The sequence below is a fragment of the Triticum dicoccoides genome, chromosome 2A, assembly GCF_002162155.2.
Source record: "Triticum dicoccoides isolate Atlit2015 ecotype Zavitan chromosome 2A, WEW_v2.0, whole genome shotgun sequence".
In the NCBI taxonomy this organism is placed as follows: Eukaryota; Viridiplantae; Streptophyta; class Magnoliopsida; order Poales; family Poaceae; genus Triticum; species Triticum dicoccoides.
Window position 1 is genome coordinate 768,555,396 of NC_041382.1, and position 17,904 is coordinate 768,573,299.

The window sequence follows — 17,904 nt, forward strand, 5'->3', positions numbered from 1 at the left end:
CTTGGAAGTCAGTAAATTCCAATGAGACATCAGTTGATAAAAGCAATAGACAAAACTGGGAGAAGCTCATCCACTATATATGCTTTATTCCGTCAATTCACATTGTAAAAAAGGGTACTTATGATTTCTTATTGTCTTGATTCAAATGATGTTCTATATATCCCATCGACACTTTTATAAATCCAACGTTGGTGTTTCTCCAAAAAGAAAACAAATGATTGCTTGTTATGCCTTCAAATATAATGAACATTCAGTATATATGCAAGTAGCCGCCTTCTTCATCATGTAAGTGCCTTATTTCTGAAATATATAATTGCGCATTTGAGTCAGATCTATATATCTAGGTAGATGACTAGGATCTCTCTAGAAGTGCCAACTAGAAAACAAACCGACATTATGAGAGAAAAGTTCTACTTATTATTTTCAACTATAAAAATATGAGTAATGAGGCAGATTCCTCCAAATATTCCAAATACTTTGATGATGATTTTTTTATTAATCCAACAGTCCCAACATCAATCACTATGGATCGGTAGGTTTCTAACTTGAGGGTCGTTGTGATCCATTTTTGGTTTTGGGCCTTGTGATGCAATGCCTCCATAGGTCTCCAAATATGAAATTCGCTGCCGTCACAAAGAGGTTATTCACTAGATTTAGTGAAAGATGGTGAGCAAGTGTCATCCCAACTGAATAAATTCTGTTGTCATCACATGAATCTGCAACCAAAAGACATGTCACACCTCTTCTGAAGCATGCAGGATAAAACAAAATTACATAGAATTTCTTCTTGCAAAAGTTAATTGTTTGTCATGTAGTTCCTCTAGTCGTCTGTTTGTTTGTGCGTCATATCAAACAGTCAATCTCTTATATATGTGAAAACTTTCTATTAGTAATAATACTAAAAAATGGATCTCTTCCAGTGGTAACTATACTAAAAAATTGTGTTCATGTACCCAGTGAAAATATATAGTGCATGTAGTACATATCAGGCTTCGTATAACAATCGGAGTATTGGCACCATGGTCGCAAGGTAATAAGCAATTTATATCCAAGACTATGCGGATCGATACCTTGGATCTCAGCCGATGGAAAACTTACTGCATACTGCAAACCCTGCGCTTCGGGCACAACAAACTGTGTCCACAATAGTTAAGGATACGTGTATCACGTAACCACAAATACACGTTCTATATAGTAGTTTTCCGTCATATGGTGTTCTAAGTTTTAGTTTTAAGTTTCTAAATTTGTTCACAAATATTTTTAATGATTTATAGTACGTCAGCTACCCCATGCAGATGCATGGGATGATAACTAGTGCCATTCTAAGACTGAATAGCACTACAGTACCGGCGATGGATGTAATGAACTATGCATTTATTTTAGGCTGATGTGATTACTACATCCTGATGGGGTAAACATGCCACAAGAGATTTTGGTATAGATAATAGTGTATTAAGCGCATGCCTTTTGCACATATAATTTCAAGTAAATAAAATATAACACACAGTTGTAGGTTCAACCAAAATTAGAAATCTCTCCGCGTAATGAGAGTACATAGCCCTTGATTATAGTATAATAGTACATCTCTCTCCGAGGCTCATATGAACCTTAAAATAAACTTAAATTTACTTGTCTAAAATCTAGATACAAAGGTGACACAATGGATATATTTCTCGAAGAATCAACCTTCTAGCATGCTTGCCATGGTAAACTACATGTAAAAGATGATTTAACTTGACATAGAGTCCATCACAGATTTGATGTCATTAGCGATATTCTTGGCATCTGTTGCAATACCAGCTAATCCTCTCCTCGCCAACCCAGCACAGTAAAGCCCATTTCCACCTTTCCAATGATTCGGATATTTTTGGATGGGCAGTCCGTTGCCATTTAACATGCTCTCACCATTCTGGATTAAAAACACATAGACCCTGTTAGCAGATTTAATAATGGTTACACCAAGAAAACAAACTCAGACATGTTCAAACACAAGCTATATTACCTTGAGCCACATATTTGCCGTGCTTTTGTATCCAGTTGCAAACACAATTGCATCAAATGACATTCTTTTGCTGCATTGAAATTTAATTATGTTGCCCTTGATCTTACTAATGCTCCCTTGAACCTTTAGGAGATAAAAAATACATTGATAACTTGGCATATCAAATCAACATATGTTATAAATTTATGCCATGTCAAGGATATACTTACTTTGATGATGCCTTTTTTGATCAATCCAACAGTCCCAACATCAATTACTGCAGATCGGCCTGTTTCTGATTTGAGGGTCATTGGACCCATTTTTGGCCTTGTGATGCCATGCTGTGACAGGTCTCCAAATATTAAATACGCTGCCATCACAAGGAGTTTATCCACTAGATTCAATGGAAGACGGTGAGCAAGTGTCATCCCCAAACGAATTAATTCCTTTGTCATTACATGAATCTGCAACCACAAAACATGTCACACCTCTTTTGAAGTATGCATTATAAAAATAGAGTTTCTTCTTTCAAGAAATAAATTTTTGTCATGTGGTTCCTCTAGTCTTTCAGTTGTTTGTGTGTGATATAAAACAGTCCATCTCTTTTTCTATGTGAAATACTTCCTATTAGTAATAACACTAAAAATTGCATCTATTCTATTAATAACTATACTAAGAGTTTGCGTTCATGCATCCAATGAAAATATATAGTGCATGTACGTACCGGGCTTCGTATAACAATCGATGTGTTGGCACCATGGGTCGCAAGGTCATAAGCAATTTCCATCCCGGAGTTGCCAGATCCAATGACCAATACATTCTTGCCAGAGTAGCTCTTGCCTGACTTGTAGCTTGAGGAGTGGATAACATCACCTGGAAAGTTTTCCAGTCCAGGGAACATTGGAATATTCTCTGCACTATTCTCACCACTTGCCACAACAAGAAACTTCGTCGTGAACTTGACTGTGGTGCACTTTGACATGTCCTTTGCCACAATGGACCAACATTTTTCATCATTGTCATATGTGGATGACTCCACGCTGGTGAGATACTTTGGTTGAATGTTGAAACGCTCAACATAGTCATCCAAGTACTTCACAAACAAGGTTTTTGGTATGTACGTTGGTGCATCTACAGGGTATGACATGTGTGGCAACTCACAGAACTCCTTTGCGAGATGCAGCTTGAGGCGATCATACGCGCGGTTGCGCCAGAGTGACGCGCTACAGCTCTCGCGCTCGACGATGGCATAAGGAATTGAGAATTGGCTAAGGCATGCTGCCGTTGCGAGGCCTGCTGGCCCAGCACCAACAATCAACACTGTAACACTCTCCATTTCAAAGAGAAGACTTGACAAAGCTGTGGGATAAGTTCGGTGGTAGTACAGTGTTTGTGTGTTTGCTCGATGAACTTTGGATGACATGCTCGTGTATGGGGGCATATATATACTGGTATCCTTCATGGGCCAATCTGTTTTATGGATTGAGGGATGAAAAAGGTAAATATTTATTGAGGCCTAATCCTAGTGTGTAGGAGTATTTCCATCTAAAAATGGAGCCGTTGTTGGTTGTCAAGGCGTGTACTGATACAAAATAGGTAGGAAACACACCGTTCATCGATTGTTGGTATTGGAAACTTATCGACCATCTTTTTCATGTGTAGATTAAAGATTCTTCATGTTTCTTTCCTTTTGCATCGTCACCAATGACAATTACTACTCTAATAATATTCAAGTGTTTCTTCCTCTTTGTATACGATATAGGATATTATAAGGATAAGTCTGATTTCCAAACACACATTTATAGGCAAAGTCAAATATAATGTGGATGACAAAAGGAAACAATCATCTGAGCAGGATTTGTTACCAACCATGTTAACCGGTTTTGTCGGCTAGTTTTGCATCTGGTTCAGTTGTATGACGGTCAGTTTTGGTTTTGCCTCCGGTTGAGTTGACGTCCATTGCCATACCTTTGGTGTCAACACAACGAGCCGTTCGATGTTGTGAACAAAAAGAAGTGGAACTTTAGTTCAAATATTTGAAACCATTTTTTTTAATATAAATTCATTTCTATACTGAACACTCGTTTAATGTGAGGCCATATTTTAACTTTGGTACATGCATATTGTCCTATGCCTGAACACCATATTGAACGCTCAATGTATTTTTAACTCTACACACCAGAGTGTGGATATATTTTGTTAAAAAGATAATAAACCAATTTACTGAAAATCAAAATTGTCAATCCTGTCTCAATGCGGTTTTGCAAACTTTTGTGGTTCCAAACTGACTGACACAGATTAATCACAATTGTACGCAACTTCCATGCAAAACTGAACTGGAGAAGTGGATCACGTACAGTTCATCGGATTTTGATTTGCCCAACAGAATAATCCACTACCTTTTGTGACTTACATTTAGCATGGTACAAACTGCAGACTAAACCTATCGAACATATGATTACATTCGATTTACGACCGTCGAGTCCAAATGATTTCAACATCTACCAGACTACCACTCTGACTCATGCAGTTGGATCTTCTAAAGACCTGTCCGCTGGGTACGTATATTCAGGCCTTCCTCACATGAAGGATTGTGTGGTACAGACAAGTAGCATCTTCTCTTCTTTCCAGATGGTCACTTCCCTTGGATCATTTATTCGTGCGGAGGAACTCCCGCAGTTCTTGGTGGAACTCCCCACTCACTATCATCCGCATCTTCTTTGCGTCCTCCCACAACAAGTACCCGTTAACCCTTGCGTGGTCACAACATTGATCGAACATGTCCTACGCAAATAAGCGGCACCCAGATGTAAGTATAGTGGTAATCAGACTACTAGAGTACAGGTTTTGAAATGTGTCCAAGCACCGTCCATCCGCAAGGAGCTGGAAGGGTTTGATGGGTGAAGGGTTTATTAATCCAACTGTCCCAACTCAATCGTTGTGGGTCGGTTGGTTTCGAACTTGAGGGTCATTCGACCATTTTTGGTTTTGGGCCTTGTGACGCCATATACCTCGATCGATCTCCAAATATGACATTCGCTACCATCACAAAGAGGTCACCCACTAGATTTAGTGAAACAAAGTGAGCAAGTGTCATCCCAACTAAATTAATTCTCTTGTCATCACATGAATCTGCAACCAAAAGACATGTCACGCCTCTTTTGAAGTATGCCTGATAGAACAAAATTTCATAGAATTTCTTCTTTCAATTGTTATTTTTTGTCATGTAGTTCTTCTAGTTGTTTTGCCGTTTCTGCGTGATATTAAACATTCCATCTCTTATATATGTGAAATACTTTCTATTAGTAATAATACTGAAAAATGCATCTCTTCTATGTAACCACAAATTCACGTTCTAAATAGTAGTTTTCCGTCATATGGTGTTCCAACTTTTAGATTTAAGTTTCTAAATCAGTTCACAGATATTTTTAATGATTTATTAGTACGTCAGCTAGCCCATGTAGTTTCACACGTTGATAATTTGTGCCATTCGAAGACTGAATAGTACGTGGAGGATCTCCTCCTGTTGCTCCTGCTGCGGCTTGAGGGCCTCGCGGAGGATCTTGGCGCTGATGGAGGAGGGCACGAACACCTCCTCCTCGGCCTGGTGGCGCTTGGCGGCGCCGGAGCGATGACGCTTCCCGGCGTCGGCCACCGCATCGGCGTCGGTGCCGAGCGGCAGGCGGCTACCCTTGGGCTGCTTCTTGCAGGACTTGTGCTTCTTGCCAGTCATGGCCGCTGGCTCGGGCCTCGGTAGTGGTCTGCCGGGTAGGAGGTGGGGCGGCGGGGGACGGAGGTGGGGAGGGAGACGGCGGCGCTACATAGTAAAACCCTAGAGGAGGAAGGAGGATGGCGGATTGGCGGGTTTTGTTTTTGTGGACTTGTGGACTTGTGGAGGCCTCGCTCGTCATTGCTGGGCCTGCTTGCTTCTTCTCCTTGCTTAAGGGGCCGGCCCATCATGTCATACTCAGGAGGCTGGCCGAACAATGCCTCAGATTTTTTTGAATGATTTGAAGATTGCTCGAACAATGCATCAGTTAAATGTGCTATTTTGAAAAAAGGGAAATCGGAATACAGAGGTACACTCCGCCAATCCATGAGCGTGTTAAGATTATATTTCAGTTACTCGTTATAGTTGCTTTTAGCTAATTCAAGTTTGGCATTAGCAATCTTTGCCATCCGAGTATATTTTGTCTTGGAAGTCAGTAAATTCCAATGAGTCATCAGTTGATAAAAGCGATAGACAAAACTGGGAGAAGCTCATCCACTATATATGCTTTATTCCGTCAGTTCACATTGTAAAAAAGGGTACTTAGGATTTCTTATTGTCCTGATTCAAATGATGTTCTATATATCCCATTGACACTTTTATAAATCCAATGTTGGTGTTTCTCCAAAAAGAAAACAAATGATTGCTTGTTATGCCTTCAAATAAAATGAACATTCAGTATATATGCAAGTAGCCGCCTTCTTCGTCATGTAAGTGCCTTATTTTTGAAATATATAATTGCGCATTTGAGTCAGATCTATATATCTAGGTAGATGACTAGGATCTCTCTAGAAGTGCCAACTAGAAAACAAACCAACATTATGAGAGAAAAGGTCTACTTATTATTTTCAACTATAAAAATATGACTAATGAGGCAGATTCCTCCAAATATTCCAAATACTTTGATGATGATTTTTTTTATTAATCCAACAGTCCCAACATGAATCACTATGGATTGGTAGATTTCTAACTTGAGGGTCGTTGTGATCCATTTTTGGTTTTGGGCCTTGTGATGCCATGCCTCGATAGGTCTCCAAATATGAAATTCGCTGCCGTCACAAAGAGGTTATTCACTAGATTTAGTGAAAGATGGTGAGCAAGTGTCATCCAACTGAATAAATTCTGTTGTCATCACATGAATCTGCAACCAAAAGACATGTCACACCTCTTCTGAAGCATGCATGATAAAACAAAATTTCATAGAATTTCTTCTTGCAAAAGTTAATTGTTTGTCATGTAGTTCCTCTAGTCGTTTGTTTGTTTGTGCATCATATCAAACAGTCCATCTCTTATATATGTGAAAACTTTCTATTAGTAATAATACTAAAAAATGGATCTCTTCCAGTGGTAACTATACTAAAAAATTGTGTTCATGTACCCAGTGAAAATATATAGTGCATGTAGTACATATCAGGCTTCGTATAATAATCGGAGTATTGGCACCATGGTCGCAAGGTAATAAGCAATTTATATCCAAGACTATGCGGATGGATACCTTGGATCTCAGCCGATGGAAAACTTACTGCATACTGCAAACCCTGCGCTTCGGGCACAACAAACTGTGTCCACAACAGTTAAGGATACGTGTATCACATAACCACAAATACACGTTCTAAATAGTAGTTTTCCGTCATATGGTGTTCTAAGTTTTAGTTTTAAGTTTCTAAATATGTTCACAAATATTTTTAATGATTTATAGTACGTTAGCTACCCCATGCAGATGCATGGGATGATAACTAGTGCCATTCTAAAACTGAATAGCACTACAGTACCGGCGATGGATGTAGTGAACTATGCATTTATTTTAGGCTGATGTGATTACTACATCCTACAGTTGTATACTGATGGGGTAAACATGCCACAAGAGATTTTGGTATAGATAATAGTGTATTGAGCACATGCCTTTTGCACATATAATTTCAAGTAAATAAAATATAATACACAGTTGTAGGTTCAACCAAAATTAGAAATCTCTCTGCGTGATGAGAGTACATAGCCCTTGATTATAGTATAATAGTACATCTCTCTCCGGGGCTCATATGAACCTTAAAATAAACATAAATTTACTTGTCTAAAAGCTAGATACAAAGGTGACACAATGGATATATTTCTCGAAGAATCAACCTTCTAGCATGCTTGCCATGGTAAACTACATGTAAAAGATGATTTAACTTGACATAGAGTCCATCATAGATTTGATGTCATTAGTGATATTCTTGGCATCTGTTGCAATACCAGCTAATCCTCTCCTCGCCAACCCAGCGCAGTAAAGCCCATTTCCACCTTTCCAATGATTCAGATATTTTTGGATGGGCAGTCCGTTGCCATTTAACATGCTCTCACCATTCTGGATTAAAAACACATAGACCCTGTTAGCAGATTTAATAATGGTTACACCAAGAAAACAAACCCAGACATGTTCAAACACAAGCTATATTACCTTGAGCCACATATTTGCCGTGCTTTTGTAACCAGTTGCAAACACAATTGCATCAAATGACATTCTTTTGCTGCATTGAAATTTAATTATGTTGCCCTTGATCTTACTAATGCTCCCTTGAACCTTTAGGAGATAAAAAATACATTGATAACTTGGCATATCAAATCAACATTTGTTATAAATTTATGCCATGTCAAGGATATACTTACTTTGATGATGCCTTTTTTGATCAATTCAACAGTCCCAACATCAATTACTGCAGATCGACCTGTTTCTGATTTGAGGGTCATTGGACCCATTTTTGGCCTTGTGATGCCATGCTGTGACAGGTCTCCAAATATTAAATACGCTGCCATCACAAGGAGTTTATCCACTAGATTCAATGGAAGATGGTGAGCAAGTGTCATCCCCAAACGAATTAATTCCTTTGTCATTACATGAATCTGCAACCACAAAACATGTCACACCTCTTTTGAAGTATGCATTATAAAAATAGAGTTTCTTCTTTCAAGAAATAAATTTTTGTCATGTGGTTCCTCTAGTCTTTCAGTTGTTTGTGTGTGATATAAAACAGTCCATCTCTTTTTCTATGTGAAATACTTCCTATTAGTAATAACACTAAAAATTGCATCTATTCTATTAATAACTATACTAAGAGTTTGCGTTCATGCATCCAATGAAAATATATAGTGCATGTACGTACCGGGCTTCGTATAACAATCGATGTGTTGGCACCATGGGTCGCAAGGTCATAAGCTATTTCCATCCGGGAGTTGCCAGATCCAATGACCAATACATTCTTGCCAGAGTAGCTCTTGCCTGACTTGTAGCTTGGGGAGTGGATAACATCACCTGGAAAGTTTTCCAGTCCAGGGAACATTGGAATATTCTCTGCACAATTCTCACCACTTGCCACAACAAGAAACTTCGCCGTGAACTTGACTGTGGTGCACTTTGACATGTCCTTTGCCACAATGGACCAACATTTTTCATCATTGTCATATGTGGATGACTCCACGCTGGTGAGATACTTTGGTTGAATGTTGAAACGCTCAACATAGTCATCCAAGTACTTCACAAACAAGGTTTTTGGTATGTACGTTGGTGCATCTACAGGGTATGACATGTGTGGCGACTCACAGAACTCCTTTGCGAGATGCAGCTTGAGGCGATCATACGCGCGGTTGTGCCAGAGTGACGTGCTACAGCTCTCGCGTTCGACGATGGCATAAGGAATTGAGAATTGGCTAAGGCATGCTGCCGTTGCGAGGCCTGCTGGCCCAGCACCAACAATCAACACTGTAACACCCTCCATTTCAAAGAGAAGAGTTGACAAAGTTGTGGGATAAGTTCGGTGGTAGTCCAGTGTTTGTGTGTTTGCTCGATGAACTTTGGATGACATGCTCGTGTATGGGGGCATATATATACTGGTATCCTTCATGGGCCAATCTGTTTTATGGATTGAGGGATGAAAAAGGTAAATATTTATTGAGGCCTAATCCTAGTGTGTAGGAGTATTTCCATCTAAAAATGGAGCCGTTGTTGGTTGTGAAGGCGTGTACTGATACAAAATAGGTAGGAAACACACCGTTGATCGATTGTTGGTATTGGAAACTTATCGACCATCTTTTTTATGTGTAGATTAAAGATTCTTCATGTTTCTTTCCTTTTGCATCGTCACCAATGACAATTACTACTCTAATAATATTCAAGTGTTTCTTCCTCTTTGTATACGATATAGGATATTATAAGGATAAGTCTGATTTCCAAACACACATTTATAGCCAAAGTCAAATATAATGTGGATGACAAAAGGAAACAATCATCTGAGAAGGATTTGTTACCAACCATGTTAACCGGTTTTGTCGGCTAGTTTTGCATCCGGTTCAGTTGTATGACGGTTAGTTTTGGTTTTGCCTCCGGTTGAGTTGACGACCATTGCCATACCTTTGGTGTCAACACAACGAGCCGTTCGATGTTGTGAACAAAAAGAAGTGGAACTTTAGTTCAAATATTTGAAACCATTTTTTTAATATAAATTCATTTCTATACTGAACACTCGTTTAATGTGAGGCCATATTTTAACTTTGGTACATGCATATTGTCCTATGCCTGAACATCAAATTGAACGCTCATTGTATTTTTAACTCTACACACCAGAGTGTGGATATATTTTGTTAAAAAGATAATAAACCAATTTACTGAAAATCAAAATTGTCAATCCTGTCTCAATGCGGTTTTGCAAACTTCTGTGGTTCCAAACTGACTGACACAGATTAATCACAATTGTACGCAACTTCCATGCATAACTGAACTGGAGAAGTGGATCACGTACAGTTCATCGGATTTTGATTTGCCCAACAGAATAATCCACTACCTTTTGTGACTTACATTTAGCATGGCACAAACTGCAGACTAAACCTATCGAACATATGATTACATTCGATTTACGACCGTCGAGTCCAAATGATTTCAACATCTACCAGACTACCACTCTGACTCATGCAGTTGGATCTTCTAAAGACTTGTCTGCTGGGTACGTATATTCAGGCCTTCCTCACATGAAGGATTGTGTGGTACGGACTAGTAGCATCTTCTCTTCTTTCCAGATGGTCACTTCCCTTGGATCATTTATTCGTGCGGAGGAACTCCCGCATTTCTTGGTGGAACTCCCCACTCACTATCATCCGCATCTTCTTCGCGTCCTCCCACAACAAGTACCCGTTATCCCTTGCGTGGTCACAACATTGATCGAACATGTCCTACGCAAATAAGCGGCACCCAGATGTAAGTATAGTGGTAATCAGACTACTAGAGTACATGTTTTGAAATGTGTCCAAGCACCGTCCATCCGCAAGGAGCTGGAAGGGTTTGATGGGTGAAGGGTTTATTAATCCAACTGTCCCAACTCAATCGTTGTGGGTCGGTTGGTTTCGAACTTGAGGGTCATTCGACCATTTTTGGTTTTGGGCCTTGTGACGCCATATACCTCGATCGATCTCCAAATATGACATTCGCTACCATCACAAAGAGGTCACCCACTAGATTTAGTGAAACAAAGTGAGCAAGTGTCATCCCAACTAAATTAATTCTCTTGTCATCACATGAATCTGCAACCAAAAGACATGTCACGCCTCTTTTGAAGCATGCCTGATAGAACAAAATTTCATAGAATTTCTTCTTTCAATTGTTATTTTTTGTCATGTAGTTCCTCTAGTTGTTTTGCCGTTTGTGCGTGATATTAAACTGTCCATCTCTTATATATGTGAAATATTTTCTATTAGTAATAATACTGAAAAATGCATCTCTTCTATGTAACCACAAATTCACGTTCTAAATAGTAGTTTTCCGTCATATGGTGTTCCAACTTTTAGATTTAAGTTTCTAAATCAGTTCACAGATATTTTTAATGATTTATTAGTACGTCAGTGCCGGGGTACTGACCCACGAGCACCTATGGGACCGGCGGACCGAGTCCCTTTCGGTTCGGCGGGGGCGGGGGTCGCACGAAGAGCGGATCGAGGCGAAGCACACGAGCGGTTTACCCAGGTTCGGGCCGCACGGATGCGTAAAACCCTACTCCTACTTTGTGGTTTGTATTGAGTTCTTGCTCGGGAGCGCGGAGTGCTACAGTACACTCCAGCAACTAACGAGACCGAGCTTGAGAGTTCTTCCTCCTTCCCCTACGTTGCGCATGGGCCTCCTTTTATATGCTCAAGGGGTCACCGACAGGTGGCAACGTAGACAAGGGTAAAAATGTAAAGGTGCCGCGGTTGGTACAGCCACCTGCTACAGTGTATCATACCTAACCCTGACGGCAGGGGACAAGGGCATTAAATGCCCGTCTGCGTCGCCTAAATAGTGCAAAAGGGACCGTCAGGGGCGCCACCGCTCGCCATGATGGCAATCTTGTCAGCGCCGCTTGCCACCGCGCACCGCTGGCTGCACAGCCTCCCGCCACGTACGCTTGGAAGGGTCCCAGAGCGACACGTTGGTGGGTGTGCTGGAGCGCGGACACAGAGTGGTGGCTTGCCGCGGCAAGCGCCTTGCCGCGGTCGTTGTCTTGTCGCATCCGGGAGCTTGTCGCTCACCGGGCCTTGCCGGGACGCGTGGCGCGTCGCGGCAAGTTCCTTGAGATGCCTTGGTTGGCCTTCCCGGCAAGCTCCTCTTGCCGGGGTCTTGTCTCCTTGGCTTTGATATGCCTTGGTTGGCCTTCCCGGCAAGCTCCTCTTGCCGGGGTCTTGTCTCCTTGAATGGCCCCAGGGGAACCACGGAGGACCTTGGCGGTCACCCGGCAAGCCTTGCCGCGGGATGTTGCGACTGCCCGTGCACAAGTTCGGGATACTAGGGTACCCCTACTCTAGTACACAGACAGGAGCCCCTGGGCCTGGGCCATACACGGTGCCGAGCGCTGTTGGGCCAGGCCCAAAACAGGGCACGGGCACGCGCGGCCTTGGCTACACCGTATCTCTCTCCGTATCCACCGCGCCCTCCCCGAACGGCACGCGTTGAATGCTGCGTCGTGGGAGAGATCGTGGGTGGTTTCTTTATTCGGAAATGTGGAACGTCCGCCCCTCCCTCCTTATAAGCAGGGGAAACAGGGGCAGTTCGCCCATTCGCCGGTTGCTACTCCAATCTCGGAAATCTCCGCCGCTCCCTCGTCTTCCCAAAGCCGAAAGAGAGCAGCGCCTCGCCCCCCATTGCCACCAGCACCACCAACGCCGTCGACCTCCTCCACCACTTCCGCCATGGCTCCGAAAGCTGACAAGGGGAAGGTTGTGAAGTCGATCGAGGCGCAGCGGCTTGCGGCGCTGCGAAAGGAGCGGGCAGTCTTCCCCCCAAGCTTGCCGCGAGGGAGCTGAGGGAGAACTACTATCTCTTCTGGTCGACGGAGACGCGAGCGCATCCGTGCACAAAGGTACTTCCAGCCACCGCTTGGAAAATGGCTCCAAACGGATATCCTTTCTTCGCCTTGTTCTTCTACTGCGGGCTCTGCCCGCCCTTCTCTGAGTTCTTCTGCGATATCATGAACACCTACGGATTCGACCTCCTTGACTTCACCCCCAATGCCGTTCTGACCATGGAAGTTTTCGCACATCTCTGCGAAAACTTTGTCGGAGTCCATCCCAATGTAGCCCTTTTCTGCCACTTCTTTATGCCCCGAGTAGAGAGAGGAGAACCTTTATCCGGCGGAATCGCCTGGATCTCGAGGGCCGGCAAGAAGGACACTTATCTGGAGGGAGAGTTCCGCGGCAAGTGGGAGGAATGGAGAGCAGACTGGTGCTGGATTAACGAGGAGAACCCGCAGCCGTTTACCGCCCGGCGCCAAACCCTAGTAGCACGCGGCAGCGATTGGAGTGACGTGGCCCCAGAAGATGATAGGCTTAAGATTGCCGTCACCCGGATCCTACGCCTCAGGCTTGCCAGGCTCACTGTAGGCGCTGTTGGCGCAGATTTCCTTGGCCGCCGCATTGCCCCCCTGCAGGAACGGGGGAGGCCCACTTGGGAATTCAAGAATGCGGCGGATATCATGAGGCTGCGTCCGGGCCTCAACTTCAACTTCACTGTTTTGGAGCTCAACGCAATGCTCCAGGAGCTGTTCAAGTAGGACCCTCAACATCCTGAAGTGTTCAGGTTACCGGGGGGTGTTGTTCCGCTGTGCAACAACTCTGCGCTCGACCACATCCGTGCAATGATGCCGCTGTGCGATTCGCATGGAATTGTCCCAACTTGGCAAGAGCCTGCAGACGACGTTGTGCAGCAGTTCTTTGATGACTTGGTAGAAGTGCCGATCTGCTCCGATGAAAAGGATAGGCTCACCCGCGACACCACCGATGAGGAGATGACACGCATCACCACCAGGCTAGAAGAGGCGGAGGCAGCCGCAGCCGCGGGCGAATTTGGATTCACCGTAGAGGAGGCAGATGCGGCAGAGGCAGCAAGCCGTGCCGAGCGAGGGGACCCCACCGGCGAGAAAGTGCTTGCCGGGCATAATGCCGAGTCGAGCGAGCCCGCCAAGGATTCGAGCGGCTCACTGGAGATCAACTCCTCTTCCTCCTCATCTTCAGGCAGCTCGCCGCAAGCAGAGCCTCCATCCCCACCAAGAAGGCGTCTCCGCAAGGCCGGGGACGTAGCGGGGCGGCAGGCGAGTGAACAGTCGCCGCGCCGCGTGACGCGCTCCACCGCGGCAAGCACTGTTGCTGCGGGAGCACCTCATGCTGCTGCGGCAACTGGAGCGGGGTCTTCTCAGGCCACCGCCACTGTTCTCGCCAAGCGGCCAAGGGAAACTACTCCTCTGCCTCCTCGCGCTGGACGTGGGCCGGACTTCGACTTCTCCGCGTTTAGCTCCGACGAGGAAGAAGAAGAAGAGTAAGATTCTCTTGTTGTACTTGTAGTTCTTCAATTCTTGCCGTTTTATCTTGTATCTCATTTGCTTTGCTCTGAACTTGTTCCTTTTCAGGACTCCGGCCCAGAGAGCAGCGAAGAGGGCCAAGGTCCCGGTGATTATCATCGAGGACGAACCCACCGCGACAGCAGGGGGTGCGCCCGAGACAACCTTGCCGGACCCGGCAACTTTTCTCCAGAGCAGCCCCCAACGTAAGTATATGGTTCGCTTTCCGCTGTGAGGCGCGCATGGATACTCTGTATTTGCTGATATCTGATTGTTGATTTGTGTAGGCGCAGAGCAGCCCCACCAGGAGCGCCCGGAGACTGCCCCTGAAAGGCCAAGGGAGAGTCCTCCGGCAAGGGGGAATTCTCCGGCAAGGGACGGCACCAGCGCCCCCCCGGCGGCGGGGACTACGACTGCCGAACCCAGTAGAGGTAATCTTCTCTTCAAAGCTTCCCTTGGGTTCTTCTTATTGTTGGGTATTTGTTTGACTTTTCTCCCCTTTTCCGGCAATCAGACCCATCTGCTGCGGAGCCGATGGAGATCGAGGTTGCCGCCGGCGACGAGGCCGCCAAAGCTGCCGCCGCCGCAGCTGGCGGGGGGTCTGGCGATCGCACTGACGGCCCTGAGGCCGCAGGAGCGCCAGGCGCTACGTCGACCGCCGACCCGTCTGCCGCTGCCGCAGCGCCAGGCTCCGGAGAGCCCCAGCCAAGTATCTACTTGAAGGCCGGCGATGGCGTCTTCATCAACCTCCCCTGGGCGTCAAGCTCCAGGGCGCCGATCGAAGGAGAGAGCTTTGACGGAGAGGTGCTCGCCTCCGCTGGGTTGACGCTAGTTGATGCGCCGAGCAGCAGCAGCGGCGAGCCTGAGGAGGAGCGGCTGCTGCGGAAGCTGTTGTCGCTCTACCGCGCGCGGCAAGCCAAGCTGGAATCCCGCGAGGCGCTTGTCGCGAAGGCGGGAGCGGACATCAAGAAGCGCACCAAGGAGCTCCGGGGTCTCAACCAGGAAGCTCTCCGGTCCCTGGCAGAGGAGCGGGAGCAGCTCGCCGAAGAGCAGAAGGCCTTCTTCCTTGAGAAGGCCGAAGCTGAAGAGCAACAACGGCTTGCCGCTGAGAAGCTGTTCGCGCAGGAGGGCGAGCTGGCGCAGCAGAAGGTTAACCTCGACAGCCACGAGGAGGAGCTTGCCGCGCGTGAGCAGGAAATCGGTGGAGCCCTTAAGCAAGCAGAGGATGCTGCCGCAGTTGCCGAGGCCGCCAAGAAGGAGCTGGAGACGAAGGTGGCGCAGCTGGAGGCCGATCTCAAGGCGAGTGGTGAAGAACTTGCCGCGCTCAAGCTTGAGCGGGAGAAGGATGCCCACAGCAACTCAGAGCTGCAGGCTCGCCTCGCCGAGAAGGGCAAAGAGCTCAGCACCGCCAAGGACTCCAACGCAGATCTTGAGTTGAAGCTGACCACTTTGACCAAGACGCTGGAGAAAGTGGAGCACTGGATGGAGGGTCTCGTGAGTGCTGCCGTAGATATCGACAGGGAGCTGGCGCAACTGGGGGTGGAGGATCTCGGGTATCCCTCTGATGAGAACCTCCAACCCAGCGCCAAGCTCACCTTGTTCTTCAAAGGCGTGGCGACGGCCCTCCAGCGGCTCCGAGAGAAGATCCCAAAGCAGCTGGCCGACGAGTCGCGCAAGATCTGCGCGGGAGCTCTTCAAAAGGTGTTGGTGAAGGTGGCCTTCCGCAACCCAGGCCTCAACCTCACCAACGTCCTCAAGACTCTGCCGCCGGATGCTGATCTGGAGGCGCTCAAGACCCTTGTCGCACCCATTGTGGACAAGGTGAGCGGGATCAAGAGGGTTGAGGGCGACCGCGTAGACTAGGCCGCCCATTTTCTTCTTTTCTTGTCGCTGCTGGTCATGTTATGAAAACAATCTGTTAGAGCCGCGACAAGCTACTTTGTAATATAACTCTCTTCCGGGCAATGATTGCAATGTTATTCCCTTTACTTGGTTCCTCCCTTTGTATGTTTTTGCCCTACGCTTTTAGGGAACTTGCCGGTGCAGGCACCTTAGCCGCGAGCGCTGAGTGCGGGACGTCAACAGCCTGCTGGCGATGCTGCTACCGACAAGAAACCTTGTCGCAATTAGTCGCAGCTCACTTAAGTTGTTGAGCGGACTCGAAACAAAGTAAGGGCGCAACTAGCTGCGAGTTGGTTCCTCCGCGCACAGGTTTTCCATACAAAGTGCGGTCATTCAAGGGAGATAACTTAAAAATTTAAAAAATCTGATTGCTCAAACTTTGGCAACTTAGCTTTTCTGTTGTTTTCTTCCCGGTAAGGCGAAACTTTCTTGAATGACGCCTGGTCCACACCATTATCTTCTCCTTTCCCCCCCGGCAAACTTGTGGGCGAGGGAACCTTCCTTTCCTTGAGAAAAAATAAAGAGGAGAAAATAAAGATATGGAGCCTTACGGCTCGTTATTGCTTACCGGGGAGTAGGTGCTGCACAAAGTGTCAGATAACACATGCAAACAATAGAAAGCATGAAATTGACAAGATGTGCGGAGCACATAAGCTTTACTTATGCACGGGGTCTGCGCCCGGCTTTGTACAAAGGATTACATGCAACAGCGGCAAGACTTGTACAAAAGGTGGTTGCCGGAACAGGTTCCAGCAACCGTGCCTTACGGGTAAAACTTACGAAGATGCTCAATGTTCCAGGAGTTGCTCACCGAAATGGCATCTTCGGTCTCCAGGCGGACAGCGCCAGGCCTAGTGACTCGTTTCACCCGGTAAGGGCCTTCCCACTTCGGCGTCAACTTGTTGGAATTCTTGGCGGACTGAACACGCCGAAGAACAAGGTTGCCTTCCTCGAGACTTCTGACGTTAACTTTGCGGCTATGGTAGCGATGCAAAGCTTGCTGGTAGCGAGCAGCTCGCACAGCAGCCTGAAGACGGTCTTCCTCAAGGAGCAGCGCATCATCTTGTCGTAGCTGCTCTTGCTCAAGCTCATCATAAGCGAGCACTCGAGGTGACCCGTATACGAGTTTCGTGGGGAGAACTGCCTCTGCTCCATAGACTAGAGCGAAAGGTGTCTAGCCAGTGGCTTGATTTGGCGTCGTCCTGATCGACCAAAGAACCACCGGCAGCTCCTCGATCCAGTTTCTTCCGCACTTGTGCAGCCTGTCGAAAGTCCTGGTCTTGAGCCCACGCAACACTTCAGCATTTGTCCTCTCCGCTTGACCGTTGCTTCTCGCGTGAGCAACAGAAGCGAAGCAGACCTTGGCGCCAAGATTTTGGACGTACTGCATGAAGGTGCGGCTCGTAAATTGCGTACCGTTG

The 17,904-nt window shown here is 45.9% G+C and overlaps 2 protein-coding genes across 2 annotated transcripts; both read right to left on the reverse strand.

Annotated features, from left to right (window-relative positions):
• Nucleotides 1-1,729: 1,729 nt before the first annotated feature.
• LOC119352402 (probable indole-3-pyruvate monooxygenase YUCCA10) lies at nucleotides 1,730-3,404 on the reverse strand. Its single transcript, XM_037619052.1, has 4 exons — nucleotides 2,706-3,404; nucleotides 2,212-2,445; nucleotides 2,003-2,125; nucleotides 1,730-1,909 (listed from the first exon to the last, which is right to left on the reverse strand). The coding sequence occupies exons 1-4, from the start codon at nucleotides 3,402-3,404 to the stop codon at nucleotides 1,730-1,732; spliced, it is 1,236 nt and encodes a 411-aa protein (XP_037474949.1).
• Nucleotides 3,405-7,917: 4,513 nt separating this feature from the next.
• Nucleotides 7,918-9,592, reverse strand: LOC119352403 (probable indole-3-pyruvate monooxygenase YUCCA10). Its single transcript, XM_037619053.1, has 4 exons — nucleotides 8,894-9,592; nucleotides 8,400-8,633; nucleotides 8,191-8,313; nucleotides 7,918-8,097 (listed from the first exon to the last, which is right to left on the reverse strand). The coding sequence occupies exons 1-4, from the start codon at nucleotides 9,590-9,592 to the stop codon at nucleotides 7,918-7,920; spliced, it is 1,236 nt and encodes a 411-aa protein (XP_037474950.1).
• Between the last annotated feature and the right edge of the window lie 8,312 nt (nucleotides 9,593-17,904).